This window comes from Tursiops truncatus, chromosome 20 (genome assembly GCF_011762595.2).
Source record: "Tursiops truncatus isolate mTurTru1 chromosome 20, mTurTru1.mat.Y, whole genome shotgun sequence".
Classification (NCBI taxonomy): domain Eukaryota; kingdom Metazoa; phylum Chordata; class Mammalia; order Artiodactyla; family Delphinidae; genus Tursiops; species Tursiops truncatus.
This window is the reverse complement of record NC_047053.1, coordinates 2,924,654-2,952,610: the sequence shown is the minus strand read 5'-3', so window position 1 is coordinate 2,952,610 and position 27,957 is coordinate 2,924,654. Positions and strand designations below refer to the sequence as shown.

At 51.5% G+C, this 27,957-nt stretch overlaps 1 protein-coding gene across 1 annotated transcript in view; it reads right to left on the bottom strand.

Annotated features, from left to right (window-relative positions):
• Positions 1-12,845: 12,845 nt before the first annotated feature.
• Positions 12,846-27,957, bottom strand: part of CDRT4 (CMT1A duplicated region transcript 4) — a gene marked incomplete at its 5' end in the record, with an annotated part of 74,301 nt that continues 59,189 nt past the window's right edge. Inside the window, one exon of the mRNA XM_073797913.1 lies at positions 12,846-15,273. Coding sequence (XP_073654014.1) covers positions 14,816-15,273 — 458 coding nt within the window. The remainder of the gene's footprint in view (positions 15,274-27,957) is intronic.

Here is a 27,957-nt window from a genome sequence, read left to right as displayed (position 1 = left end):
AAGTTCTCACGTGTGGGCCTGGGTTGCAGCAAGCAGAGCGGCTGGAAGGAGAGACATGGGTGGCTGCCTGTGCTGGGCTCACTTTAATTCTGTTCCCAGTCCTTAGTGGGGCCTCCTGTCCGAGAAGCCCTGTGCTCCGAGCTGGGGGTCCCGAGGGTAGGGAACGAGGGTCCTTGTTGTGTGGTCGGGGGAGGGGCCCCACGCACAGATGATGAAATGTCCTGTGTAAGGTGCTGTACTCTGGTCCCGGGGCCCCGAGGTGGGGCAGGGCCCGTTTGGAAACGCAGCGAGGCTTTCTGAGCTCCTGGCAACCTCGCCTGCACTCCCATTGCGGGACTTTCTTGATGGACTCTGGGTCTATAAATACCTCCAGCTGTGGCGAATGCCCTTGCACAGAAGGATAGAATTTCAGCGTTTGAAGCAAGCACCATCTCCACGAACCCCTGCGCTGGTCTGATGCGGGAAGCCCCTCCAGCACACCCTCACGGGTCGGCGTCTTTTGATTGCCCTCAGGACAGGGTGCTCACTCCCACCTGGCAGGGGCTGGGACTACCTGGGCACCCGCTCAGAGGCGCCTCGTCTGTAGAGCCTGCATCCTGTTTGGGGCATGTGAGGCTGAGGAATGATGTTCGCTGTGTGTCTGGCTTGCTCGGCTTGCCCAGGGCCCCAGGCTCTGGGATGCCGGGGCCTCGGGTTACATCCCAAAGTGGTGCAACCGAGCGGCCAGCTGCCAGCGCTCCTTCTGGAGGCACCCGGCTCCTCAGGGTACGGCATGTGCCTCTCAAGGCAGCCGGCCCAGCCAGAGGGTCGGGGCCAGCACATGGTGCCCCTGCATCTGGCCCCCTGCTCGGCCACGGGCCCTGCGGTGACCTAAGCCCCGCCTGGCCTGGCCGTCAGCTCAGCTCAGCCCGTAGTGCCTTGGGCTCTACTTGGATGTGCTGCTCGCCTGGCTTTGGAGAGTTCTTTTTTTTTTAAATTTTATTGGAGTATAGTTGATTTACAACGTCGGGTTAGTTTTGGGTGTACAGCAAAGTGAATCAGTTACACATCTACATAGAGCCACTCTTTTTTAGATTCTTCCCCCATATAGGTGATTACAGAGTACTGAGCAGAGCTCCCTGTGCTATACAGCCCGGCCCTATTAGGTATCTAGTTTATATATAGTAGTGTATATGTGTCAATCCCAGTCTTAGCTTTGGAGAGCTCTAATCTCACCTCTTTCGTTTCTGCTGTGGCCCGGGGGGTCCCCTTCACTATTCCAAGTGCATCAGAGTTCCTGTGAGCACAGGGGCTCTGCCTCTCCTGTAAAGTCACATCACTGCCACCGTCAGTCCCAAGCCCCCCCAGCCCAGTGCATCTTCCAATCCTCCCCAGAGCCATCCCCCACTAACCCCGCCTTTTCTCAACTTCCATGGCACTTTCGTGCCACACCTGCCCAGCCAGGGCCCCACCGCATCCTCTCTCCTGCTACTTCCCACCGATTTTCTCTCTGTCGGCCTCCTCCCAGTGAGCCCCTAACAGAAGAATTTTCTCTCATCCCCCTTTAATCCCCTTTGAAGCACATCATAGGTTTCAACGAATGTTTGTTCAATGAAGAAATGAATACAGTTTGAGCCCTGTCCTCAAATAACCTCATAATCTACGGTGGGGGGGGAGCGTGGGGGGCAGGGAAACGATAACAATCACTGCAAAGCGGCAGGAGGGGGGGCAGCAGCACAGGGCCAGTCACCCCAGGGTCCTCGGTGATGGTCTGATTGCTCGATAAGATGTGCACACGATCTGTCTCTTTCTTCTCGTGAGCCATCGCATCCAAACATCAAGCCGGCTTTATTCCTTACAGCGCACCCTTGGGTTTATGCTAAAATAAGGAGACGTGTCATCATGAAAATCACAGTGATTGCGCTTGGGCGATGATTTGCAGTCTTCAGAGCTTTCTGTGAACAGAGCGTTTGCATGTGGCAGTGACGGGCTAGATGGTTTCTGGAACTCTTTCTAGATCAAATCCCCTTACTTTACAGAAAAGAACAGGTTTTCCAAGTGAGTTTCCCCAGTTCCTGCAGGGGTGTGGGCTACCAGGCAGCATCTTTGCTTCCAAGACCTTATTCAGAAAAATACCGTGGCGGGCACCGTGACACCCCCTTACCTAGCGGTGACAGATTACCCCTGGCTTTCCCACCTGTACCTGAAGGTTCCCCAAACCATTTGCCCCTGAGCACAGACCCCTCTCAGGTGTTCTCCTGCTCCCATGGTTGAAGCCCACAGGAGTAAAACTCTTCTCTGATTAAACTTTATTGCAGTATAGTGAAGATGTTTCCTCCATTTAAGGCATCTGGGAGGGTCCCCTCTGGGAGGGTGTATTGATTTTAGTAGGGGCCAAGTCTGAGATGATTTCTAGGTCAATAGGAGTATAATCTTAGTAGTCATGGTGGTGAAGTGGACTCTTCGGGAAAAAAAAGGAAAAGAAGTCCTGATTTGTAGTGTCTGCTGATTTCTGTGGTGTAAATACTCCCACCGTGGTCGACTTCAAGCTGCCAAAGTCATGTGGTGGAGTTGGCAACGTGCCAGCCGTACTTGGCATTGGAAAGAGACATGCACAGTTGGCTCCTAGGAGCCGGCACGAGCAGCTGCTCCAGCCACCACATTTACTGAGATTTTTCTACGAGCTAGGCATTTCTTTAGGCTCCCTGAATCCGAGCACTTCACTGTGATTTATATACAGAAATAGGAACAATTACAAATCCCTTCCTCTCGGGTTTTGTGAGGACTGAAGTCACACAAATGACTTAGAGCACGCCCGGCACGTAGGACGCTCATAGTAAACAAACACAACTGTAACTGTCCTTATTACTACGTACATCATCTCAGTTACTTTTTTTTTTTTTTTTTTTGGCTGTGCCACGTGGCTTGTGGGATCTTAGTTCCCCAACCACGGATCGAAGCCAGGCCCTCGGCAGTGAAAGCACGGAGTCCTAACCACTGGACCGCCAGGGAAGTCCCTCAGTTACTCTTTTCGACAGCCGTGTGCCGCCGATGTCTGTCGGTAGCGAGCAGGAGCCTGACTCGGTGAGCACGTGTGTGGTAAGAGCGAAGAGCGCCGCACAGGCTGCTGATCTATTGAGAAGACGATGCCACACGTTTATCTTTTGACCCCAACTCCCATTTTACCAGACCTCCCTGGGGATGAACTGTGATAGTTTTATACATCAGTTGGGCTGGGCTAAGGGATGCCCAGATAGCTAGTAAAACATTATTTCTGGGGGTCAGTGAGGGTGTTTCTGGAGGAGATTAGCATTTGAATCCATAGACTGAGTAAAGATCACCCTCCCCTGTGCAGGTGGGCCTCATGCAATGGGCTGAGGGCCTGAGTAGAACAAAAAGGTAGAGAAAGGGCAAATTCTCTCTCTCTCTCTCTCTCTCTCTGCTTGAGCTGAGACACGCATCTTCCCCTGCCCTCTGGCACTAATGCTCCTGTTTCTTGGGCTTTTGGACTCGGACTAGCCCTTACACCATCGGTTCCCGAACTCCCAGGCCTTTAGCTCGGACTCATTTAGACCACAGGCTGTCCTGATTCTTCAGCTTGCGGAGAGCCGACCGTGGCCTTTCGTGGCCTCCATCACGCCGTGAGCCAAGGCCTATAATAAGTCTCTCACACCTGTCAGTTGAGCCGGGCCCTCACTGAAGTTTGGGGGCGGTTGTGTGGGGCACTGGCCTGGAGGCAGGGGACCCCCCTCACCTGACCTGTACTCACAGCTCCTTCACCTCCTCCCCCCAGCCCCATCATCCTCTCCCGCCCTCTCCGTCTCAGACACATGTCCACATGGTCCTCGAGAAAGGGGTGAGCCCAGCTGTGCATAGGGCCCATCGGCCTGGGTGGGAGAACCAGGTGGGATCCCTCCTCCGGGCCTGCGAGTGCCAAGCTCTGGGCACCTCCTGAGGTTTGGGCGATTGTGCAGGACAGATGCTTGCGGGGAGGTCTGGGTACTCTTACAGCTGCTCCCCGGGGCCCCGCACACTCTCTCCTGGGGCGGCCGACGGCCCCCCGGCCAAGCTGTCCAGGGCGGGCGTGTACAATGGAGGCCTGTTCCTGGGGAACCAGGAATATTCTAAGAGAAAGAAGCCGGGAAGGAAACAATGTCTACGTATCTGGTTTTGCTTCCCACGCGTCACCCACTGCAAACATTGACTTCATACCAAAAGCTCCCACTGAACCGGGGACCGGCGACTCGAGCAGCCCGGGCGGAGGAAGGCCGCTCTGCCCAGCTCTGGCCCTGCGTCAGCCTCACGGCCTTGGCCCCGTGCTCCATGCTTTCGGTCTCCTGGAACGTTTGACCGAATCGTCGGCACCAGTCATATTCCAAGGGTGACAAGGGAGGAATTTCTTTCTGCTTTGCGTTTTCCTTCTATTTTGGTATCACTTTTCTAAGTGGAAAGGGAGTGCCTTCAGACTGATGGGCAAGTTCAAGTTCGGACGCTTCCCATCACATCCGAGGGAGGTACCCCAGTCCCAGCACACCTTCAGCACCTCAGGTGGCAGGCAGGTTATCACCTCCAGGAAGGGAAGGAATACAGGTAGCTTTTATTTTGCTGTCGACCTTTTAGCAGGAAACGGGGCTTGTCAGTTAAAAGGATCAAGGAGCCTGCCTTCCACTCACCAGTCTGATCACCTAAGAGAAAAGAGGGCAATTTTACTACCTGAAAATCACTTTCATTCTCGCCAAAAGGCTCAGGGGCCACCAGAAAAAAACTTCAGAAAGGCCCTCGGGGCTTACACTCTTATCAGACAGTAAAAGAGGTTTTTAAAGCTGCAGTAATGAAAACAGTTTGATTCTGTCACATAGACAGATCAGTGAGCTGAAATAGAAAGTCCTCAGAGAGACTGGAACACAGCACGCTTTAAGGTATAAGAAAGGGAAATTCCAATCACTGAGGGAAAGGTGGATTATTCAATAAGTGTTGTTGGAAAAACTGGCCAACCCAGAGGGGACAAGTTCAACTGCATCCTCCTTCATGTCTTTATACTAAAATCCATTAAAGGTAAAAATATATATTTAAGAAACAGAAAAGCTGTAAAAGTACCAAAAAGGAACATGAGGTAATTTTTTCATGTACTCTTGGGAGAGGAAAAAGCTTTTCTAATTAAGGCAACATTCAGAAGCCATAAATAAAAGTATTGATGAGGTTGACTGTAAAAGTATTTAAATTTTATCCATACCAAAAATACTAAAATGACATCAAAATACAAGTGAAAAGGTGGGAAAATATTTGAAAGATGGGTTATGAACAAAGGACTGAAGGGCTTAAGATAAAAACAGGACTTGCGAACCACAGGTTAAAGACCAACAAACCAATTTTTTTTAATTAGGAAAAGATATAAACAAGTGGTTCACAGAGAGAGAGAGAGAGAGAGAGGAAAAAAGGAAATGGCATATAAACAAATGCAAAGAAGAAAGAAGAAAGAGATGAAAATCTGTAAAATTTTTACTGATTAGGTTGGCAAAGATCAAAAAGTTTGCTAACACACGTGTTGATTAGGATGGGGGGAAACAGGCCTTCTCACCACTGTGGGGGGATGTGAATAGATGTGGCCTTTTCCGAAAGCAATTTGATAGTTTCTGTCCAGATGAGAATAAAAAGTGGCTACCACACCCCAGGAACTCCTCGTGTGCTGATGTGTCCCCGTGTGAGCAGAGACGTGGGACACAGCAGCTCTGTTTCTGGCTAAAGACCAGAAACCACCCAAACGTCCATCAAGGGAAGGCCGGCTGAATAGCTGAGTTCATGACCGACACTCACAGGACCTTACACCCTGCAGCTGCTTAAAAGGATGCAGTGATCCTATGTGTTCCAAGAGAAACAACCTCCAAGATGGCTACATGGGAAAAGCACCGGGTAGGACAGTGTGTATCGTATGACGTGTGTGTACATTCATTCAACAAAGCTTTCCCAAGCAGCTACCTTGTACCAGGAACTGTTCCAAGCGCTGGGGATACAGCAGTGAACAAAAGAGACAGACCCTCTGCTTTCCTGAGCTGATATCCTACTGCGACAAGCAATAAGTAGATGGTGGAGTGGTCCAGCAGATGGAAAGTGATACGGAGAAAACCAAAGATACGTGTGAGGAGTGCAGGGAATGGGCTGCAGCAGATAAGCTTCTCAGAGAAAAGCTCCGCCGAGAAGGGGGTACTTGAGCCAAGACTCTCAGGACGTGAGGGAGAGAGCTATGCACGTGGATGGGAAGGAGCCTTCCAGGCAGGAGGGTGGCAGGTACAGAAGCCTGAGAAGGGAGCCTGATGGCTGGCGTGATGGGGTCCAGGAGGCTGGAGCTGCCAGGGCGAAGGAGAACGTGGAGAAGAGGTCCAGAGAGGAGACTAGAAGAGCTGGCTGGCTGTTTGAAGGGCTCTGGTTTCTTACTAAGAGGGGATATGACGTGATGTGACTTCAGGTTTTCAGAGGATAACATTTCCAAAGGGACACACATCTACTGGTTAGGGGTGGTCACCTCTTGGGAGAGGGACAGGCGGAGGCAGGCAGGGAGGTGGGGACAGAGAACTGTTTTTCATCATATTCCACGGACGTCTTTTTGGCTTCTTGACCATGTACAGGCGCGTTGTTTTTTCCATCTTTTAAAGAGCCTTTTTGCCCTGAGTGAAACACAAAATAAGGAACTTCCCCCAGAAAGGGACTCCTTTATTCCTGGGTGGCTGCATAATCCAGGGATTGCCTGCATGATGTCTTGGGTTGCGTTCCCCAAAAGCAGACTCTAAGATGAGGATTCAAGAACAAGGAGTCTACTGGGGACATGAACCTGGGAGACACAGCAGAGGAGTGGAAAAGTAGGGCAGAGGAGGAAAGGAGGCCGAGGGTCAGGGCATCCTTGAGGGGACGGCTACTCGGGTACCCGAGGCTCTGTCCCGCTGGGAACTCAGAGACAGCGTGGGACTGGCTCACTTATCCACCCAACGTAGGGGTAAGGAAGCTGGGCTATTTGTCCTCCACCTCCTGTTGGCCATACCGAGGGCAGCTCCGGGGACCTCAACGCCCTGTCCGTCTGCGGCAGGGCATCAAGAGAAAACTCCAGGTGGAGAGTGACTGGTGGCTGGGGTGTGGGCGGGGGAGGGGATGTGGACCAGTTGCCACAGAGCTCATTTTGCCTCTTTAAAGGACTGGCAATGGTTTGTCCCTCCAGCACTTCTCACCCTGCCTTTCGTAAAGAATGCTGCTCTTTAATTCATTACACGTGAAGATGGAATCGATCGAAGGGAACGGGGTGGGCTTGGAGACGTTTCGAAAAACCCAAGTCTCCTGGAGCACGAGAGACAGGGATCGTCCCGGAACCAGGGTGTGGATGCAAACACCACCTGCCTGTGGTGCTCTGCTGGGAAAGAAAGTTTCAACAGAATCTTTAGCTTGCCTTTTTTTTTTTTTAGGAAAAGGAATTGTAGATGGCGGTCCGTGTTTGGATGTACCTGGGATGCCCCACCCTCTCATCCACCCTGTTTGTGTCACTGCCTGCTCCAAGCTCAGTTCTTGCAGGAACCCTCCTGAAGGAATTCCAGCTGCCTGCTCTGGGCTACCAGGACAGGCCCCGCCCTCGGGCCTCCTGGCCCCTTCCCCGGCCCATGACAGGCGTCAGCAGCGGATCGGGAAGATTTGGAGGGACTGCATTCAAATCCTCGGCCAAATCACTGGACCTCTCTGACCCTCTGTTCCCTTGTCTTCAGAACGACTGGGTGAGATTAAAGGAGCCACCCTTCCACATCCTCCCTCATTCTGTGTTTCTAAAGCATCTGGGTTTTGGTACAGCCCATGAACTGACTCAGAAACTATCATGACCAAACAATGGAGCTCAGAAGGCTCCGAGCAGGCCCAGCTTTGCTGGAACAAGGCACAGTTTCTCAGGTTGGCAACATGGAGTCAGTGGATGACTTGGAAGGGGACCCCTGCCACTTGAGGAGGCGATGCCTGTATATACTTCTAACATCACTTGTGAGCTCCTCAGAGGCGGGCCGTACATCCCGCTTTTCCTCACCCCCCATCTTTAAGGGTGAGCTATAATGTTCACAGTGCCGGGCCAGGGAGAGAGGAATCCAAACAGGGTTTAGTCTCCACCAACAGAGCTTGCTATTTCCCTGCCTAAAACCCCGCAGTGGCTGTCGGTCATTCTTAGGAAGAAGTCTGTCTTTTGTTTTTGTGTCTTGAGGTGACCCACTCTCACACCCTGCCTCCCCAGCCTCCACTTGGGTCCCTCAGCCCACACCCGCCCCCGACACTGGGGCTTCTCAGAATGTGCTCTTCAGACCTCCTTCAAATATATAATACGGTATTATTAGCTATAATCAGCATGCTGTACATTAGATCCCATTCATCTTATAACGGGAAGTTGGTACCCTTTGACCAATATCTCCCCGCTCCCCCCACCCCCAGCTCCTGTAACCACCACTCTATTCTCTGTTTCTCTGAGTTCAGCTTTCTTAGATCCTACTTATAAGTGATATAGTAAAGTATTGTCTTCCTCTGTCTAATTTATAAAATAGGCCTTTTATTGAGACTGTGTCTTTGCTGGTTTAATAATTTTTCAATAAACAAATAAGGGCTGCACTTTCATAAATTTGTTCAGAGGTGATGTGCTGGTGATGGTAGTGGGGATGGAGTTGCAGATGGGGGAGGTGAAGGTGAAAGTGGTGGTGATGGTCACAGTGGTGGTGATGATACTAGTAATAGCTGTAGATGGAGGTGAAGGTGGAGGTTGTGGTATTGGTGATGGTGGTGATGATGTTTGTGCTGGTACTGGTGGTGGTGATGGTGGTGGAGGTGGTAGTGGTGGTCACAGTGGTGATGGTAGTGGTGGTAATGATGTCAATGGTAGTGGTGGTGGTGGTGATGGTCATGGTGATGGTGATGATACTAGTAATAGCTATAGATGGAGGTGAGGGTGGAGGTGGTGGTGGTGGTGGTGGTGGTGATGGTGGTGGTGGTGGTGGTGATGGTGGTGGTGGTGGTGGTGGTGATGGTGGTGGTGGTGATGGTGGTGGTGGTGGTGGTAGTGGTGGTGGTGATGGAACTGCTGATGGAGGTGGTGGTGGTGCTGTTGTGTGTATCCTGCCAGGAGCTTCCCACCCTTGGACATCAGAAGGCATAACTTCCCCACATTCTGCCAGCAGGATCCCGAGAGGACTAGACAAAGCCCTCTGCTAACTGTTCTGAAGCCCCAACTGCACTGTGTTCTCTTGAATATTGTGATTGTCTTCTCCAGGCCAGGAGAACTAAACCACCTCTTAGAAATGGGCCACTTGGTATCCCAGTGGCAATTCTGTGACCAAGAGGGAGGTTATTGACCCGGGAAAGGAAGGTGGAGGTGGCTCCAGTGGCTCCAGGATTAAGGGGGAACTGGCCCTGGATTCTGAGTTAACGGCCATGAGTTGAGATCCATATTGGAGGTGGAGCTGGCCCTCACCAGGGAACAGCATTCAGATTTAGGCTGTGGGCCTCCCAAAAGAGACACTTCCAATAGAATTGTGATTTACTCTGTTGTGCTTCTGCCACGCCCAGGCCTTCAGGGTAGACTTGCTGATGCGACAACCTGGGAGAGCCGTGCGGATGGCTGGGCTGGGGAGAAGTGGGACAGCAGCGACCTGGGACCTTGGGACAACTGCTCTGGAGTGAGACAATGGCCAGGGTGACAGGGGCCCTGAGGGGCGGTTTCGTGAGCTACGCAAGCATTCCTCAGAGCTTCCCAGAGAGTGTCTGGGCGCTCCCCGTGGGCCTCAGGAGGGAGGCTGGGACCCACGATCCCGGCATTAAAGGGACCTGCTTCTCCTAAAGTTTGTGGAGCCTGGGCCATCTCGGCTCCCTTCTACCGCAGGGAGCCGGAGCCACTTAAAACAAACGTCATTTAATTTTGCAATGGCAAAAAAAATAAATAACAATGAAATTCAAATGGAAAGGAAGGAGGGGGGAAAGAAAAGGAGGGAGAGGCTCTGCAGACGAGGGCAGAAAGAGGAAGGACGTAGAGCGGGGACCCTGCCTTCCCGGGGTTGAAGCGCACCCCTTGCCCCGGTCTACAGAGGGACCTCCACAAACCCGGAAATGCTGGTAGAAAGCACGGAAGGCCAGAACTGGTCTCTTTGCTCCGAGACCTGGGGAAGTTGAGGTGAGGCTCAGTGGGCCAGAGGCCAGATGCTGAGGGCTTGGGCCTGGTCCCCGCCCGGGGTCTGGTCAGGGAAACACAGGGGCTAGAGGCCTGCCTTGAAGCTGCCTCGCCAGCCCTCCAGCCAAAAAGGCAGGAAGTGAGTGGCCTGGGGTGAGCAGCGTGCAGATGTGGGCGCCGCCTCTGTGTTGCTTCGTGGGGCCGGGAGGGACAGGCCATGCCCTGAACCTCGGCCCAGCCAGGGGACAGCTCCATGGTGCTACAGAAACAAACAAGAGAGCCAGGCCAGCATACACTGAAGGCAGCTTTGCAAAGTTCAAAACCTTCAGCAGGCCACTACGCTTCAGTTTGGCCAAACTTGCGCCATGACCTCACCCCTTTTCATGAGCAGCTGTCCTGATCCGAATCCTGCTTCCTTCTCTAATCCCTTCCTCATGAGCCTGGGGAGGGTACATGAGGAGCTCAAGGCAAGAACGCCCTCACAGAATCCTGTGCTTCTCTGTAACACCCCTCGCAACCGCGATGGCATGAAGTGATTGTCCGGTGTCTGCACCACCAGACGGAAGCCTGAGTGTCTGCCCTGCTCACGGCTGGGCCCCAGCAGGGTACCTGGCACAAGCCAGCACCCAGTGCATATCTGTCGGGTGCCCTCGATCGGCACCCGAGAAACTGTTAGGTCTATGAAATTTTGTCCCTTCTGATAAAGCCCGGAGGAAATATGTATAATTAACTTGGAATTCCATCAGACAGGCATGGATTGGTCGTTTAAAAGGACAGAATAACTAGATGTTAAATTTTAGGAGACTGTGTGTCCTGCTACTCTATCCCTCCCACGTCCTACAAGGAAGGGCACGTCCAAGGTGCCAGCTGGGTCCTTTGTTCGAATCACACTGTCAGGACCAGAAGGAACCTTACAGCAAAGGTGCCTGCCGCTTGCCTCAAACTTTCTACACAACCCGGCCAAGTGGTTTCTCCAGCCTCTGGATATTACAAAAGAAACCACCGCTTCGCCATGCATTCTGTTTCGGGTGTCAGGACCTGGCGTTGTAAGTAATTGAGCCCCAACCGTGTGCCAGGCTGTGGGCCGAGCTCTGGGAAGATGACCGTGAGCAGGGCTGACCTTGTCCAGATCTCACGGCCCTTCCAGACCCTCCTTCCTAGCTCTGCTGGTCCAGCGGCAGATGGTGAGTTAGCTCTGGTTCACGGGTCACACACGACGGGCTTCTAGTGAAGCCACTGCCTGACAGATGGGTCAGCAGCCACAGGCAGGACACACCTGCCCTCTTGAGGACGCGCCAGCAGGACTGCCGGTGATGAAACAGAGGAGGAGAAAGAGGGGGAGAAGGGGGAGGGGACCCGGGTACAGGGGAGGCAGCCTGGACTTGGGCTTGAGGGCCTGGGTTCCAGTCCCAGAGGGGCTCACTTCCTTCAGGGTCAGCTAGGAAAGCATACAGAAGCCCCTGGACAGTGAATGGATGTAGACGCGCTGCAACACACAGAAGTGTGTGCACAGGTGCTGGCGCACGTGTGGCCCTCGGGGCGAGCTTCCTTCCAGCCGCCACTTTCTCTGGAACCAACTCCTCTCTCCACAAACCCCTCCTGACTGGCGGTCCGCAGAAACCATGCTGACTTGCTGGAAGAGTTGTGCTTCTCACCTGCCTTGTCTACCAAAAGCATTGGAGGGTCCTGGGTGGCTGAACACTTAGACCTGAAGAGGAAGTGGATTGGTACCACGAGCTCTGCCCGGCCCCCAGCAGTAGAAGCTTCCTAGAAAGGCCTCAGGTGGAGTGGGAACTTTTATTTGCCCTGGAATAGAGAGCCTGGGAGAAGAGATGGGGGCCTTGGCATTAAGCCCAAGGTCATTTTCATGACACTGTTTATCCCGCCCTGTCCCATATAGACATCGGATCATCGTCAGGACCAAGGCACAGAACATGGGGTGGCACCTAAAGCTGGGGTGTTCCCGCATCCCCTGCCGGCGCTGCCTGCCCTCACCCCCGAAGAGATGCGAGTGGGGAGGGGTTAGTGAAGGAGGAAGAGGGAGGGTTTCCTGATTATTTGACAAACACAAACCCAGGTCTGAGCTTCAGTCCGGGCTCTGACGACATCAGCTCACAGTAAACCCCAGGCCCCTGTTTACCTCCCCCCTCCGGCTCGCATCCTGTCTTATCTGTGGCCCCGATAACCTGCCGCCCCTGCCCGTCACTCCAGAAAGGAGGGGCTTCCAAGAAGCTTCTAGGAACGAATGACTCAGCTAAAGCTGAAAAGAGACGCTCGGTCCTGACGGGCACCCTGGCCAGCCCACATCTCACAAAGCACTTCTACGATCTTTTTTACCACCTCTGCCGACACGCGGAGCGAGGCTACGGGGCTGGGACTCTGCTGCAGGTCTCCGTCTCCAGGGACACGGAGCCAGTCCCTGCTTGGGGTCCCTGGGCTACGTGTGACTTCTCCTCCACCTCCCAGGACGCCCACCAAATCCCAGGGGTCAAAATCCCTACCTCGGGGTACCCAGCTTTTATCCATGTCCTAAGAAAAGATTAAGGGGACTGTGGGGCAGTCGCGCCTCCTACAGCAAGGTCCTCCGGCCCACGAAAGGAAGAGGAGGATTTGCTGTCTATCAAGTGCATGGCTCCCCCAGGCCCCTGGGTTGAGGCCTTCCCCCCGCCCCGCCCCCCGCCTCCCTTGCCAAGTGGAGGGCTCCCAGGCCACCGCCAAGCACCCGGCCCGCACCCACCAGCACTGCAGCCTTGTTTACACAGTCACCCCCCCAGGGACCTGCGAACCCAGCTTGGCCTTGAAGGGACTCCCTCCTTTCCAAGGAATTAGACTGTTTCTCTCTCAAAAACGGCCTCAGGAGACAATGCGTCTGGACCACAGTCACAGACACAAGCCATTTTCATCACAGCATAGAGTGCGTATGTCCTTGGTTCCTGCTTGTGTGGTTGTAACAGGCTGAGAATTAAACTAATCTAAACAATACTATCTATAAAACAACCATTTTAACTTAGAGAGTATATGCGTGTAACAACTGCCAAACACCTAGAGATTTAAAAAAACAGAAACAACAAAACACCCAAAAAACTATACGAACACTAACACAATGAGGATCTATAATCCATAGCTTCCCAAACATACTCTGGCTATAAACCCCCATAAAAGGAGAGAAGAGAGAAGAATTCTCATTGGGAATTTATCACCAGCCTCCATGTCTATAAATGTTCCGTGGACCCAAATACAGTCATTCAGATTCACTGGAAATCACCTATTCTTTTTGCAAAAATTCAGCCTCTTCCAGCAACTAGCACATTGCATCTTCTATGTCTCCGTGAGGGAAACAGGGTGAGTATTAACTGCTTCACAAATATAAGCAGAGAAACTCAGGTGAGGGCAAAGAAGAGAGATGCTACCAATGAGGGCATGCTCAGCAGGCAAGCCCCAAGCCTGAGACCGTGTGGTCTGCCTGTCATAACTCGAGTCTCTTTGTGTCTAAAGACAGAGTCTTCTGCGTCCAGACTGAGTACAGCATCGTTTGCTTTGAGGCCAAGTGGGAACAGCTCAGAGCATGGGTGGACCAATGCCAGCTGCATCTGACAAAGCATAGCTGGGGTCCAGCCGGGAACCTCTCCCCCAGCCAACTGAGCTCCACAAGACTTAAAGAACTACAGGGGAGAAAAATCCTCCATTTCTCAGCAGGGGACGCCCGGGTCTCCACTGCCACTTTGTAAACCCTCCAAGGAGCAAACATCCCAATACCAGGTGCCAAGGCGGGCAGCAAGGTGGGATCGCCCAGAACCCCGCCGGGCAGGTAGTGAGCTCATCTTCCCTTGGCTCCAAGCCCATCCTTTTGCACTCTGCTTTGAGATGCAGGACTTGGGATCCTGCAAATCACATTTCTGCTCCCCTCCCGGTGAGGCTCTGCCCATCAAAAGAGCCAGAGGGAGTCCGGAGGCTGAAGGAAGAAGAAGGAACTCGCTCCTGATTTGTTTCCTGTTTACCTCTGTCGGCTTCCTGTCCCTTTCTGTTTTCCCCAGCAATTCTCGTTCACTCGGACGGTGTCAACTCCTTCCAGAAACAAATATTTGAGTCCCATTTTGGTTTTCCGAACACTCTCAGAGCCAACTTCGGGGCGTCCGTCAGCCAAACAGCTCCCCCTCCTCAGAGGCAGGGCTGCCACCCCCAAAGGGGTCTCCTGCGAGCTCAGGACACCAGCGTCTGGGAGCTGAGATGCAGCCCACCTGCCCCTTCTCCGAGTGTCTAACTCTTAACGCCTTCTCTTTGTCCCCCCAGCCTGCTTCCTGCGGGCGCCCCCTCCATCCACATCTCTGTGCCCCCTTCCTGCCTTTGCAGCTACCTGGCTAGAAATTCTTTCTATCAAAGGATCTCTGGTGTGATTGCTGTCTCCTGCCTGGACCAGGACTGATTCACCCCCAGCTGGGTCCTAAGCATCTCTGGCAGGATCTAGAGCCCGGGGGCTTCCCACCCGCACATGACTGCACTGCCAGACAGGGTGCCCTCACCCCCTCCGTGGCCCACATTCCATCTGGTTGATCTCAGCCGACCTCTGCCCGAGCAGGGGCAAGTTCCAACGCAAAGGCCGTCACGAAATATGTGGCAAATGGCCCTTAACTGCTGTACAAGCTTGGGGGCGGCTGCGGGGACTCCCTGTTAAACGTCGGGGCGTTTCTCCTCGCCGGCCAGCAGTGAGCGGTACGGAAGCACCCTCATCCTCGGCTTCCGGGAGAAGATGATCTTGTTGTAGTCGGCGGTGGGACTTGCCCTAGCATCCGCGTGGAAGTGGGTGCGCTCTGGAACCAGGGGGGGACCCGTGTCCGACATGGAGAAAGAGCCCCACGCCGAGAGCATGGTCTCTGACCCCACGTCCTTGAACATCATGTTGCCTAAGGACGTGAAGGACTTTCTCCTTTCCAGCTGGATGACGCTGGGAGGCTTTCTCTGCCTGCATGTCGGCCGGCTCTCCTCGGCCGTTTGCAAGCGTTCCACGTCTCTGGCTTTGCTTTTCTCAATCAGTCTTTTCACCAGCGGGGATGTGTACGTGACATAGGCGGGCCACAGGTCATGTTTCTCAAGCAGATTCACAGGAAGCCCGATGTTTTCTGTCAGTTCTACCGGCAACGAGAAATACGGGCAATTTAGAGGCACTCGCGGCCAATGATTCCATTCTTTAAGGGTCGGAGGGTATCGGAACTACATGTTTGATTTCCCCCCCATCATGCATGATAGCCCTTCCATCCCCCGTATTCAGTGGGAATAAAATGAAATCCAAAGTTAGGAGACATGGACTTTCCTGGCAGTCCAGCAGTTAAGACTCTGTGCTTATCGGAGAATGGATTACTTTACAGGTTCATCCGCGAACATTGGAAAGTCCCAGGGAATGTGTCCACTGCCTCCTGCCAACGTCCAAGGACTAAGAGATCGGGTGGCTTCTAACAAGGTCACGGGTGAGGTGGGGAGCTGTGACCCCACTTTGAGAACCATCGGTCCAGGGCCACGCCACTCCACCTCTGTGAGCACTAAACCCCGGGAGAGCCTGGGAAAACACGGCGGCGGGGTCCCGCCCCAAGGATGCAGACTCCGCAGAGCTGCTCTGGGGACTGGAGAACTTGCATTTCTAAGTCACTCCCAGGCGCCGCTGCTGGTTTGAGCACCTCCTGTGAGTGGCCCTGGTTGAGGCTGAATAAGCTCTAAATCTTTCTTTTGGCTGCAACATACACGAGGACCGGCTTGTGCAGGTGGGAAACGTGGCCCTCAGGGGAGCGACTGCCAGACTTTCCACCCCTTTTCCCTCCTCATCGAGGAACCACTGTGGAAGGCAAGGGAGCGAGCTCTTGACGGGGGTCACCTTCAACGCCACGGCATTTATAAGTAACACTCCCAATGTCAGTGTTTTATTATAATATACCTCACGAAGCATAGCATCCTAAAGATTCATTCAAACTCTTAAAAAAAAAAAAGCGAGTTTTTGTCAAACCTAGTCAGATTCAGGCCTCATGGATTCCTTACTGCTAAGTCTTAGTGGCAATCTTTCATGACAATACGTTTTTAGGAGAATTCACAATATCATTTTTCTGAAGCTAGGGAAGAAATAATGCTCAAATAGTCTTCTAAGCTAGAGAGAGTTTCATGTAATAATAATGATGATAAAATGGAAGTTGAAGCACCCTATGTCTCCTTCTAAGACCTAGAATGTCAGGCCATCCATTCCAAGTCCCCAGCAACACAGAGTATGTCATCCAAGGGGTCACTGTCCTTGCTTGCCCACCTCTAACCAAAGGAATTCCTGGCTTATCCTCCACGTTTGTAGGGCTATTAGAAACATGAGTACCAGGAGTCCCCTGGCGGCCTAGTGGTTAGGACTCGGCGCTTTCACTGCCGTGGCCCGGGTTCAATCCCTGGTCAGAGAACTGAGATCCCACAAGTCATGCGGTGCGACAAAAACAAAACAAAACAAAAACAAACTAACAAACAAAAAACACATAGAATTATACAATAAAAATAAGTGTATTTTTTTTTTTAAGTAAGAAATGTGAGTACTTCTCCCCATACATACAATAGGATTAATCAATCATGTCAGACGGTGGAAAAATGCTCTGAACCGGTGATATTTGGGGGATGTGGGATCATTCATCCTTGCTTCTAAGCCTCTAGTTTATGAGCCCTGAAGCTTCAGAGAAGCCCAGTTACTAGTGAATCGTTCGTTTCCACAGCATCCCCCTCAGAGCCCCTTGCCCCATCCCGCTGCTCCCATAACAGCCCCCACGGCTGATAGGACAATTCCACAGACTGGTAGGTGTTCTCACGCCTGCTGATGCAGAGACTAGGATACTGTACGATCAAGGGTGGGAATGTCCGAGACAGCCTCAAAACTCACGGGGAGGACTTGTTTAAAAATCAAAGGAAAGGGACTTCCCTGGTGGCGCAGTGGTTAAGAACCTGCCTGCCAATGCAGGGCACATGGGTTCAAGCCCTGGTCCAGGAAGATCCCACATGCCGCGGAGCCACGAAGCCCGTGCACCACAACTACTGAGCCTGCGCTCTAGAGCCTGCAAGCCACAACTACTGAACCCACACGTCGCAACTACTGAAGCCTGTGCGCCTAGATCCTGTGCTCCACAACAAGAGAAGCTACCACAGTGAGAAGCCCGCACACTGCAACGAAGAGTAGCCCCCGCTCGCCGCAACCACAGAAAGCCTGCACGCAGTGACAAAGACCCAACGCAGCCAAAAGTAAATACGTAAAATAAATAACTTTATAAAAAAAATAGAAAATCAAAGGAGAGAAATAGTCGACATTAAGTCTGAAGACAAGCTGTGGGCTCTGATAATTTCCTCCAACTCTGGCACGCAGGGTCCATTCTGTGTCCCTAGAAATGAAACGCAGACCAGTGGTCCCCAGACAGAGGCAGCATTGCTAGGGCAGGAGGCATGACACTGAAGGGGTTTTCTTGTTTCTCCTTCAGGCACGAAGGCCCGTGTTCAATCCTCTGGGTTTTCAAGCCCAGTTCCTCCCACCCACCCCCCGGTCTCATATCCCAACATCCCCAGAATCTAGTCTGATTGGCCGGGTTTGGCCCAAGTAAGGAATGACACTTGTGTGGAACCTGATCTGTGACCTGGATCGTGTCTCTTCACCCCGTACGACCTTTGTCATCTCACTTACGAGATGAGGACGAGCTCCTGTCCTGCTTCTCTCACAGAGGCGTGGTCGTTATAATAAAATGTTATAATAAAAATAAAGTGCTTCTACATCAGTGCCCCCAGTTTCGCTGCATGTTGGGATTACTGGGGATCTTTAAAAAATTCAAATACCTGGCTCTTCCCTGCCCCCACCCCACCACATTGTGATCTAATTGGAATAGGATACAACACAGGCAGCGGAATTAAAAGCTAGATTCTAACATGCAGCAAGGTTTGGGAACCGCTATCGTAGAATCTAAACCCCCCCAAAACACTGAAGGTTTATAGGGTTTTAACTACTTCAGAGATAGGAAACAGGTCCAGGAGGTCACTTCAGTCTTTTTTAAGTTCTAAGACACAGATTTAAGAATTTACACATTCAATTCCGACGTATATTCAAGGATTCTTTGTTATGTATGTTCAGGACTGCATATCAGTGGCCTTTAACCATTTTAAAGGACCCTGGAGCATTCCCACCACCACCTGCCAATACGGGAACCACTAAGACCGAAGAAAGCGCTGAGCTAAGAACACTGGGGCTGAGGGTGGTGCTTCGGTGCAGAACTAATTCACGCTCTATCTGTGGCCACAAGCTGCATCCTTATCTCGGAAAACCATCCTGCAAAAGGATTTTGTGGGTTCCAGGCAGGACTGATTGGATGAGTGGGCACGAGTCCACCCCACTCAGACTGTTTGCCCCACAAATGCTGTGTAAGTAGTGCTGTTTGCACACCCCTGATGGGCAAGACAGTATCTGGCTCCAGTGTCTCCTGAGCTGTGCCCCCAGAGAATGCAGGCATCTCTCAAGATGTTAAGAGTGTTACTTAAAGGAGGGGAAAAGTCCATGGCAAAGACCACCCTCTAAGGGCTGCATATACTTTTTAATCCAGGGGGCCCCCATACACATAGTCTGTGTGGTTTTGCAATAGAAATACAGCAAGCCTGTCCGCAGTCCAGCTGGCCTGAAAGATGACGTGTTAAATTCCTTTAGTGCAGGCATTTCAGAGCCTGTGATAGGCTGACTTGTTCTGTAACTCTCCAGAGGGAAACTGGGATGCAGCATCCCCTAACCTCATATGACCAGGGAATCATTCATTCATTCACTCACTGGGAAGGGCATCTCAGGGAACTAGTAAACCAGGGAAACGGCTGGGAGAACTCTGAAACAATGTCCTCGCCAGCCCTTGTTTTGGAAACTTGAGCATCAGAGGAGGCTCTGCCATAAGTGGACAGAGGGACAAACTTGCTCAGGGTATAGCTGGGTCTTCAATGACTCACTTCCTCCAGAACCAGCCTCAGAAGGTTGGCCTCATGAAAGTGCCCATCCCCAGAAGCGCCAAGCCAATGCGAGGGCCCAGCACTCCCCGGAGACCAGACCCACTTCCCTCTGTCCTCTCTGCTCTGCTCTAACCTGCAGGCATCTTGTGTTGCTTGCGTCTCCTCTCACTTTTCTCCCTAAACGATCCGGGGAGCTTGTCTGTTCCCCGAGGGAGAACCACATTTTCCCCGACAGGAAGCTGATGCAGAGTTTCTTTTCACCTCTGTGTGTTACCCTCCTCAACTTCCCGTTTCCTCCCCTGCCCGCTCTTTCCTTATCTGCCCTCTGGCTACTACTCATTTATTTGGGGTGAAGAGGAAGCTTCCACTTAGGCCAGAAGTGCCTGGAGGCTTATCTCTAAGAGCTGGGCATGAATCAACTTGGCGCCACGTGGGGTGTCTGCACTGATCTTCATCCGAGCAGTGCTCCCATCTTACAGGCCGAGTGTACGCTTTGACCCCCTCCCTGCACTTCAGACCTGAGGAAGCCCAGTGCCCCCCACGGACCTCCCGTGAGCACCACCCCCATCACGGCTCTCTCCACCTCTTCACCCTGTCCCGTCCCCCCGAGACCATGGAACTGGTGGGCTCCAGGGGGGCCTCCACGAGATCCTGATCTGATGCTAGGGAGCCCTGAGGATTCCAGAGCTGTTCACGCAGAGGGGAGCGGGATGGGGAGAGGCAAGTTGGTGTCCCCTCACCCCTCACTACGGGACAACGTGCTGGCCACCTTCTCTTCTGCAAACACACACACTCCAGGGAGAGGAGGGACAAGCCCATCACTGAGCTCTGTTAAAAAGCCAAGTTGCACATGACGGGCAGCTTTGGTAGCTGATACAGACCACGCCTCTTTCTGGGGGGGGGGGGGCAACAATCTCCAAGCACACCAGGGGTGGGGGGAGAGATGGGAGTCTCATGAGATGGGACGGTCTTCTAACACAGACCTGGCATCACCGATTCACCATTGCGGCGGGAGGGAGGGAACACGCCACTTCTTGAGAACCCTTCTGTACCCTCCACATTCTCTAGTGATTATGCACGGACTTTGAGGGACACAAAAGTGGAAACAGAGTTCAAGTGCCCACGGCCACGCAACATCAGTTCACTCAGGCACGCAGGCACTCCGCAAATGTACGCTGAGCTCCAAACACCGCACTTCTAAGAGATGCGGATCCCGCGCTCACCCAGAACCCGCTGTGGACGCGCCATGCTCACCTCTTGCCTTGGGGGGTCTACCCTTCTCAGTGTCAAGGGTCCACAAGGCACGTTCGTTTCCCATGCTGATAACAGATCAAACAAGACTAATCCATGCCACCTGAGTCATCAGAAACAAAAGCGGAGAAATCCCTGTAGAGACCAGAACAAGTCCCCTCGGCCACTCTGCAGATGGGTGTCCGGTGCCTGCACGTACCAGGCCCAAAGCAGAATGAGACCGAGCCTTGGTTCAAGGGGCTCCCTGCCCAGTGAGGAGACAGACCACAAGCTTCCTAACTCAGCCTGGGTGGGGAGGGATGGCAAGAAACAGATTCAAGGAGAGGAGATGATTGTGCTGAGTCTTGAAGGACCCGGGGTGGTGGACGGCAGGCCTCGAGGGTCTCAGATTCCGAGTGCACCGCGTCTCTGCTCGGAGCCCACATTCCTCTTCTCTGTGTGAGGATCACACAGGCTGTTTCCAAGCAGCATGGATTCTGCATAGGAACCGCGATGCTGAGTTGGCTGAATAAACACTTGACAAACGCGTTACAGGAAGAAGCATTGGGCACTGGGTAAAACTACGCATCTGAATTTTATATTTATCTGAGGAATGTTCAGTTATAAATATTAAAATTCCCACTTTAAGATGTAATACAAAGACCCGTTAGGCTAAAAGCACCCATGGCCGTAAGTGTCTAGAGATCAAGTTTCAAATTTTTTAATGTAATTTCCCAAACAAGCCCAACAGGCCTGATCAGAGGAGAGCTTTTCAGCCTTTTCCTTCCGTGGCCGTTTTGGGGCAGCCGGGTACACTGATAGGCTAGACCGCTAGGAAAGAGATGAAAAACCAGGCAGCAAGAACTAGCCCTGCCTTTTCGTACTCAGGAAACCAGACATGAAAGGCTTCAAGCAGTTTGTGCTCGGAGACCCTGTCTCTGCCTGACAGCTGGCTCAGGAGTAAAGAGACCATGAAAATGTGTGGCTTCACAATGTGTAATCAGTCAGAAAGAGGAAGTTCTGCTTCTCTGGAACAATGAGGGAAACAGACAGGCATCTCCCAGGGCTGGCCACAATCAGCGGGCCCGGCCACCCCCTTTTACGATGCTCAAAGCACTAGCAACCCAGGCCAGTGTTTGCTTTGAAGAAGGTGACTTGCTAACTGCTAACATTGGTTACCTTCAGGTCAGGGACCAGGGGACCAGAGAGCGAAGGAGGGAATTCAAATTTCATTTTATCCCTTAATGAAAAGTGTGAATTTTTAACATGGTCTATATTACCTACATTTAAAATATCTTTAAGAAAAAAAATAAAAGAAATCTCAAGCAAATCGTAGAAACAATGCTTTCTTTTACAAAACAATATTGTAGGTAATAATTAGGAGCAAAATTTTATTTTTTTATCCTTGTATTAATTTGATTTTTCTGCCTGTATACCTGTACTTATTTTTCTTAATTGGGGAATTTTTCATAAGGCCTCGTTCCACCTGATTATTTTCTTAAACTTTGCTGTAAACATATTAAAATCCTTTATCTTGTTTAAAAAAAAAGAGAAGTGACTTTCATTTGAGACTGCCTAGAAGCCAAGTACCAAAGTGGCTGCCTTCTGCAGGGTTCAATTATCCCATCAACACATTGACAGCTTGGCCTCAGCGTCAGGCTTTATCCCAGTTCATGCCAGGATGAGAGACAATCCAGGCACCACACTTCGCACCCAACTCTTGGGTCACCCGTAAACACAAATTGCAATGAAATCAAACTCCCAGCTGTCTGGGGTGAGTTGTCCGCAGCTGAACCACAATCTAGATAAACCACCCTTGTGAAAATTAAGGGTTTGACTTTGGCTGTACCTTGTCCTGAATCTCTTCATTCATACTCAGCAATCATTTCAGTCCTAAAACAGCTTACAAGATGGAGATGAAACAAAAGGAAGATGCGACGTTTGGGGATGAAGCAGAGGAGGAAAAGCCGCGTAGATGGATACGCGGCACTGTTAAAGTTGGAAGGTGGAGTGAAGGAGGCTGAAATCAAAGCTGGGCAGAGACGACCCTGTTCAGTAACTGGAGTCCCACACTCCTTCCCATGTCACCAGCCCCATGGTCACGAGCAGATTGTGAGCAGGAAATAGAGCAAATCATCCCCTTTCCCAGAAAAGCAACTCAAGGCCTATGTCGTGTCAATGATGGTCAGCTGCATTTTGCTGTATTTCTTTTTCTTTTCTTTTCTTTTTTTTTTTTTGGTCTAGAGGTTTTCGGGATCTTAGCTCCCCAACCAGGGATCGAACCCAGGCCCCTGCAGTGGAAGCGTGAAGTCCTAATCACTGGCCCGCTAAGGAAGTCCCTATTTGTATGTCTTCCCATAACGGGAATTATAAATCAGCATTAGAGAAAGTTTGGAAATGCTATGTTTTAATCTCACAGTCCCATTACCATCACACGACTCTGACCTATGTGCTCTCACCTAGTTCTAACATGGTATGGGCACAAAACGTAGTTTCGTCTTAATCTATCATTTTTGCTCTAACATTAAACTATCTACCTTTGTGGTCTTAGAGATTCCTCTGCTTAGCCATCCATCAAATGAATGAACCATTATTAATCATATTATTAATCATTCCTCCGTTCGTGTTTTTAACTTTAGCCACTATGAGTGATGAGCAGTGACTCTGAAAGATGAAGAGCTCCTTGGTGCCCTTCTGCTTTTATAAACCTGTGCATTGGAAGGTGCTCAGAAAATGTTGGCCACTGAAGGTTTCTGGTCCCCCAAAGTTCTCGGTACCACCAAAGCCCCTCCCCTCTCAGTCCTGGGAGGTGGGTAGTATCCTCCCTGATCCCCTATCCTCCCTGAGCAGCAGAATATTTGCCACCACGGTCTCTAGGGTTCCTACCAGCTCCAAGGCCCATCGTTTACCGCAGCACATTCCACACTGATGAGGCCAGAAGCTAAAACAGAGTCTGTGAGCGACTGGCAAAGTGAAGCCGACTTCAGGCAGGAGGACCACAGCTAAAGTCCCAGATGCCACCGTCATAGAAGGTCAGGGAGGAAGTTAGAGAGAATCAGCTCCCTGAGGCCAAGACCAGCTGTGCACGGGGAAATCGCCCGAGAAGCACGCTATGCTCTGTGAGGCTTTATTTTGGGGTTTTTTTAGTTTTGCACAGATATTTAGGGTTTTCCTTTAATTGAAGTATAGTTGATTCACAGTGTTGTGCTAGTTTCAGGTATACAACAAAGTGATTCCGGTTTATATATATGTATATATACATACAACTGAATACAACAGTTTTATATATATAACAGGATATATATGTATGTGTATATATGTACGTATATGTACATATGTGTATGTGTGTGAATATGTATACACGTGTATGCACACATACACGTGTATATGTATGCGTGTATATGCATGTGTGTGTATATTCATATATGTGTGTATGTACACACACATATATATACACAGACACACACACACACACATATGTTATTACAAAATATGGAGTTCCTGTGCTGTGTGATGCTTTGTTAAGACTGGATGTGCTTGCAGGGAAACAGCAATGCGATCAATGAAAAATACTCTCTAAACTTTCAAGGGGTGGGTCTCTAGGGCTCCAGGCATAGGAGCCAAGCGAAGGCCACACCACAACCCTCTCCCAACCAGGAGGGATGAAACACTCCAGCCGATGGTCCAGACACCGTGCGACCGGGAAGGGAATGAAAGAACTTCGAAAAGGAAACCAAGTTCCTATAAAAGCACAAGGAGCGCAGGGCACTTAGTGAAGGGCCACCAGCCTCAACTCCCCGCCCCAGCCCCCTGCCGTGACGAGGCTGTCCCAGCACGACCACAGCCAGTAAAAAGCACAGAGGTCCTCAGTGAGGTCCCTGAGCCATCACGAAGTTGTCGAATTGTGTCCTATATTTTCTACTAAGAAAGCAAGGACATGTGGGACAGATCCTTCCACAGTTTGCACGTTTCCTCCACGCTGTGCGGGGGAGCAGGGACTTGGGAAGGGCAGGGCTGGTTCTCTGAGAAGTGACCAAACACAAGGCGGGCTCGTTGGCTATCTGAGTTGATTAAAGGGGTCCCCTTTTGCTCTTGTGCTCTCAGCAATCTTCTAAAAACCAATAACCCAGTAACTCATAGGTACAGGTCCCATTATAAATTTAAGATGTTGGCATCCTGAATGATGATTCATTTTCTTTTGAATTTGGTCAAAATTAATCTTTCCACCTGAGCCTTATCACTCTGTAACCTCAATTCCACGGGGACCTTGACAATGAACCAAAACATGCTCCTGGGACCCATCTCTTCCCTGAGACTAGTCCCTTGTTTCTAACTGCTTATTAAACAACCTCCTCTAAGCACTTGTATTTCCATCAAATTCAAACTTGTTCAAGACCAAAGTCAGTAGCGGTTACCACCCCACAGGTCCACAGACGCCTCGTCTGTCTCCACACGCTGTTTCTGTCAATGGCATCAGCATCCTTCCCGATGCTCAAAGAAGAAACTCAACTCCTCCTTCCTTCTTTCACCCCAAATTCAGGTGCCAAGGTGACGTCCATCGGTTCTGTGGCTTGGCATCTCATCTATCTGCCGAGTCTTCACTCCAGCCTGACCCCCTCCCCAAAGTCCACACCTAGACTTTAGCTGCCGTCTTTACATCTTCATTGGTGTGTCTAATAGGATATCAACGTTTTCACGGCTCAAAAGGAACTCTTGGGCTTCCCTGGTGGCGCAGTGGTTGAGAGTCCGCCTGCCGATGCAGGGGACGTGGGTTCGTGCCCCGGTCCGGGAAGATCCCACGTGCCGCGGAGCGGCTGGGCCCGTGAGCCATGGCCGCTGAGCCTGCGCGTCCGGAGCCTGTGCTCCTCGACGGGAGAGGCCGCAGCAGTGAGAGGCCCACGTACCGCAAAAAAAAAAAAAAAAAAAGGAACTCTTGGCCTTACTCCCTAAAACGTTCCTCTCTGGTCTTTTCCATCTCAGAGAGAGGCACCAACCACCATTCACCGAATTGCCCAGTTCAAAAATTGGGGTTGGGACTCCCCTGGGGTCCAGTGGTAAGATTCCGCGCTTCCAAGGCAGGGGGCGCGGGTTCGATCCCTGGTCAGGGAACTAAGATCCCATGTGCCGCAGGGTGCGGCCAAAAAAAAAAAAAAAAATCAGGGCTGCCTGACTCCTCTTGCTGCTTCACTGAATACATGCGATCCATCATCCTGCCCCCTACCCACTGCCCCCACCATCACCCCCTCCCATTGCCTGACTTCCCGACCTCTCCATCCTTAGCCAAGCATCAACAGCTGCCTCCTGGCTGACTGGTCTCCCTGCTTCTCTTCTACTCTTGTTCTCTGCGAGCCCTTCTCCCCAGGGGACCCAGAGCGATCACTTGTAAACATAAATCAGATTAGATTATCCCGCTGCCAACACTCCAGTGGCTTCCCATCCCATTTAGGACACAAGGCAAATCCCTTCCCCTGACCTACAGAGCTCCCCTTGGTCTAGCCCCGCCCACCCTGACAGCCTTCACCGCCCCCGACCACAGGTGCCTCCTTCTCGCCTCAAACACACCAAGCTTCCCACGTCGGGGGGGTCCTTCTGTAGCTGCTCGCCCTGCCTGGGACGCACTTTCCCTGATTTTCGCACGGTTCTTCCTTCCTAGGAGTCAGGTCGCAGCTAAGTGTGAATTCTTCAGGAACGACTTCAGGACAGCCTGAAACAGCCCGCAGTCACTACTCTGGCTCCCGTTCTAATCCTCTGTGTAGCACTATCCCTGACCGACACATCTCATGATTTACTCATTTGTTTATTTTCTCTGAACCAACTAGAAGGCAATTTGCTCTGTCCCCAGGCACTTGGATCGTTAGATTAAAGGATGTCACTGCAGTCGCCACAGCAATTTCCCCAGAATCTCTAAGGATTATTAGGAATCCAGACACCAGGCAGCTTCCCCTTGTACAGGACCCAGAGGAAAGCATGAGCTGGCTGACTTGATAACAGCCACGACGAGAGGTCAGATGGCAAAACACGGAACGTGACCTAAGAAATATGAGGAACGGACATGGTGCGTGGAGAGGCCTCGGTTTACGTCCCAGCGCTGTCACTTACTGCCTTTCACTGGGTAAACCACTTCCCCCCTCTCTCGGACCTTTAGGTTCTTCCATAGGCGAAGTGGGAATGACACCCCTCTCCCTTGTAGGATTATTGTGCAGCCTGAATGAGACACTGCATGGGAAGTGCCCAGAAAACAGCAACAAGGCAGTAGCTTGGGGCCACCAAGTCCAGGATTCAGGCTTCACTGAAACCCTGTGTAACACGGAAAGTCCACGGGGCCTGAACAGACCAAATGCCAACTCAAGCCCTACTCCGATTTTCCTCAGAGCCTCCATTTCCTCTCCCACCTGGTCCAACACGTGCTCCATCCCCTGTGCACCTACCAGAGGTCACCACCGCCAGACGCGGCAACGGGGGAGTCGGCCATCTGCTCTTAGTGGATGAAATGGCCTTTTCTTCCCTCAGGATGATTATACATTTAGACGTGTGGCCCCCCCCTCTAGTCCCTTTGTCGCTCCTTCCGGGACTGTTCCAATGACACTTCTTTCGGGAGGCCGACCAGCCCCCTAGGTGGGCTTCCGCCTGCCCCTCCTCTGTCCTCCCAGGTGTCCTATCTGTGCCTCATCTACCAGAGCCATTTATCCCATTGTGCGTGACTTGGTATAGGGGTCTCTCTCCCTGGGCTTTCTCACCTCGTTTTGATCGCCTCTGGTTCCCACTTCTCCCGCATGGAAGCTTCTGAAAGTCCCTGACGTGGCTCATTTCACGTGGCTCATTTCACAAGGTTTCTGGAAAAACAGTTTGAGGAAGGCAAACTGGCAAAATAGACTATCATGTAACTACCATGGATGGTTTGAGGGAAAATGGACAGTTGAATACACAGGAAACTGTTGCCTATGGTTAAAAGAGAAAAATAGCAATGATCAGTTCCCCAGAGATCAAGAAAGAGGTCTTTTGAAATCAGGGAGAAACATTGTGCTACTAGTTTCAAATGAATCGTTCTAGGCACAAATATACACAAATAGTGCACAGCCACCCGTAACTGCCATCCACATAGAAAATATGTGTGGGTAACGTGCCAGGAAATTCTGAGGTACTGACAAAAGGAGTTTTTGTTGAGTCAGAAATCCAGTTAAACAAGGGCTTTAATGTGTGTCTTTGGCACAGTGGAGGGATGCATGGAATACTTTTACAATCCGGGAACGGGCCCTCCACGGCGTGTGCCGGGTGGACGGACGCTCTCTCCCAGTGAAGGCCTGGCCCTGCCGACCCACCCTCGTGCAGCCTTGCAGGAAAACCAGCTCTCTCCTTGCTGCTTTCGTGTTTCTGTGATCTTATTGTGTGTGTATTTCAATATCTCCGGAAGGCGACATATAAGAATTAGCCAAAGTTCCTAACGGAACAAGGCTGCCTATGAAATCATTGTTTGGAGTAAAGCATAGAATTGAGAGCAAGGGTGCAGGACAGGCAGCTACTGCTCAGCTGTGTGACCCGAAACGGGATACCTAAACTTCCTAGGTCTCAACGATCTCATCCGTAAAATAGGGTCAATGACAGGA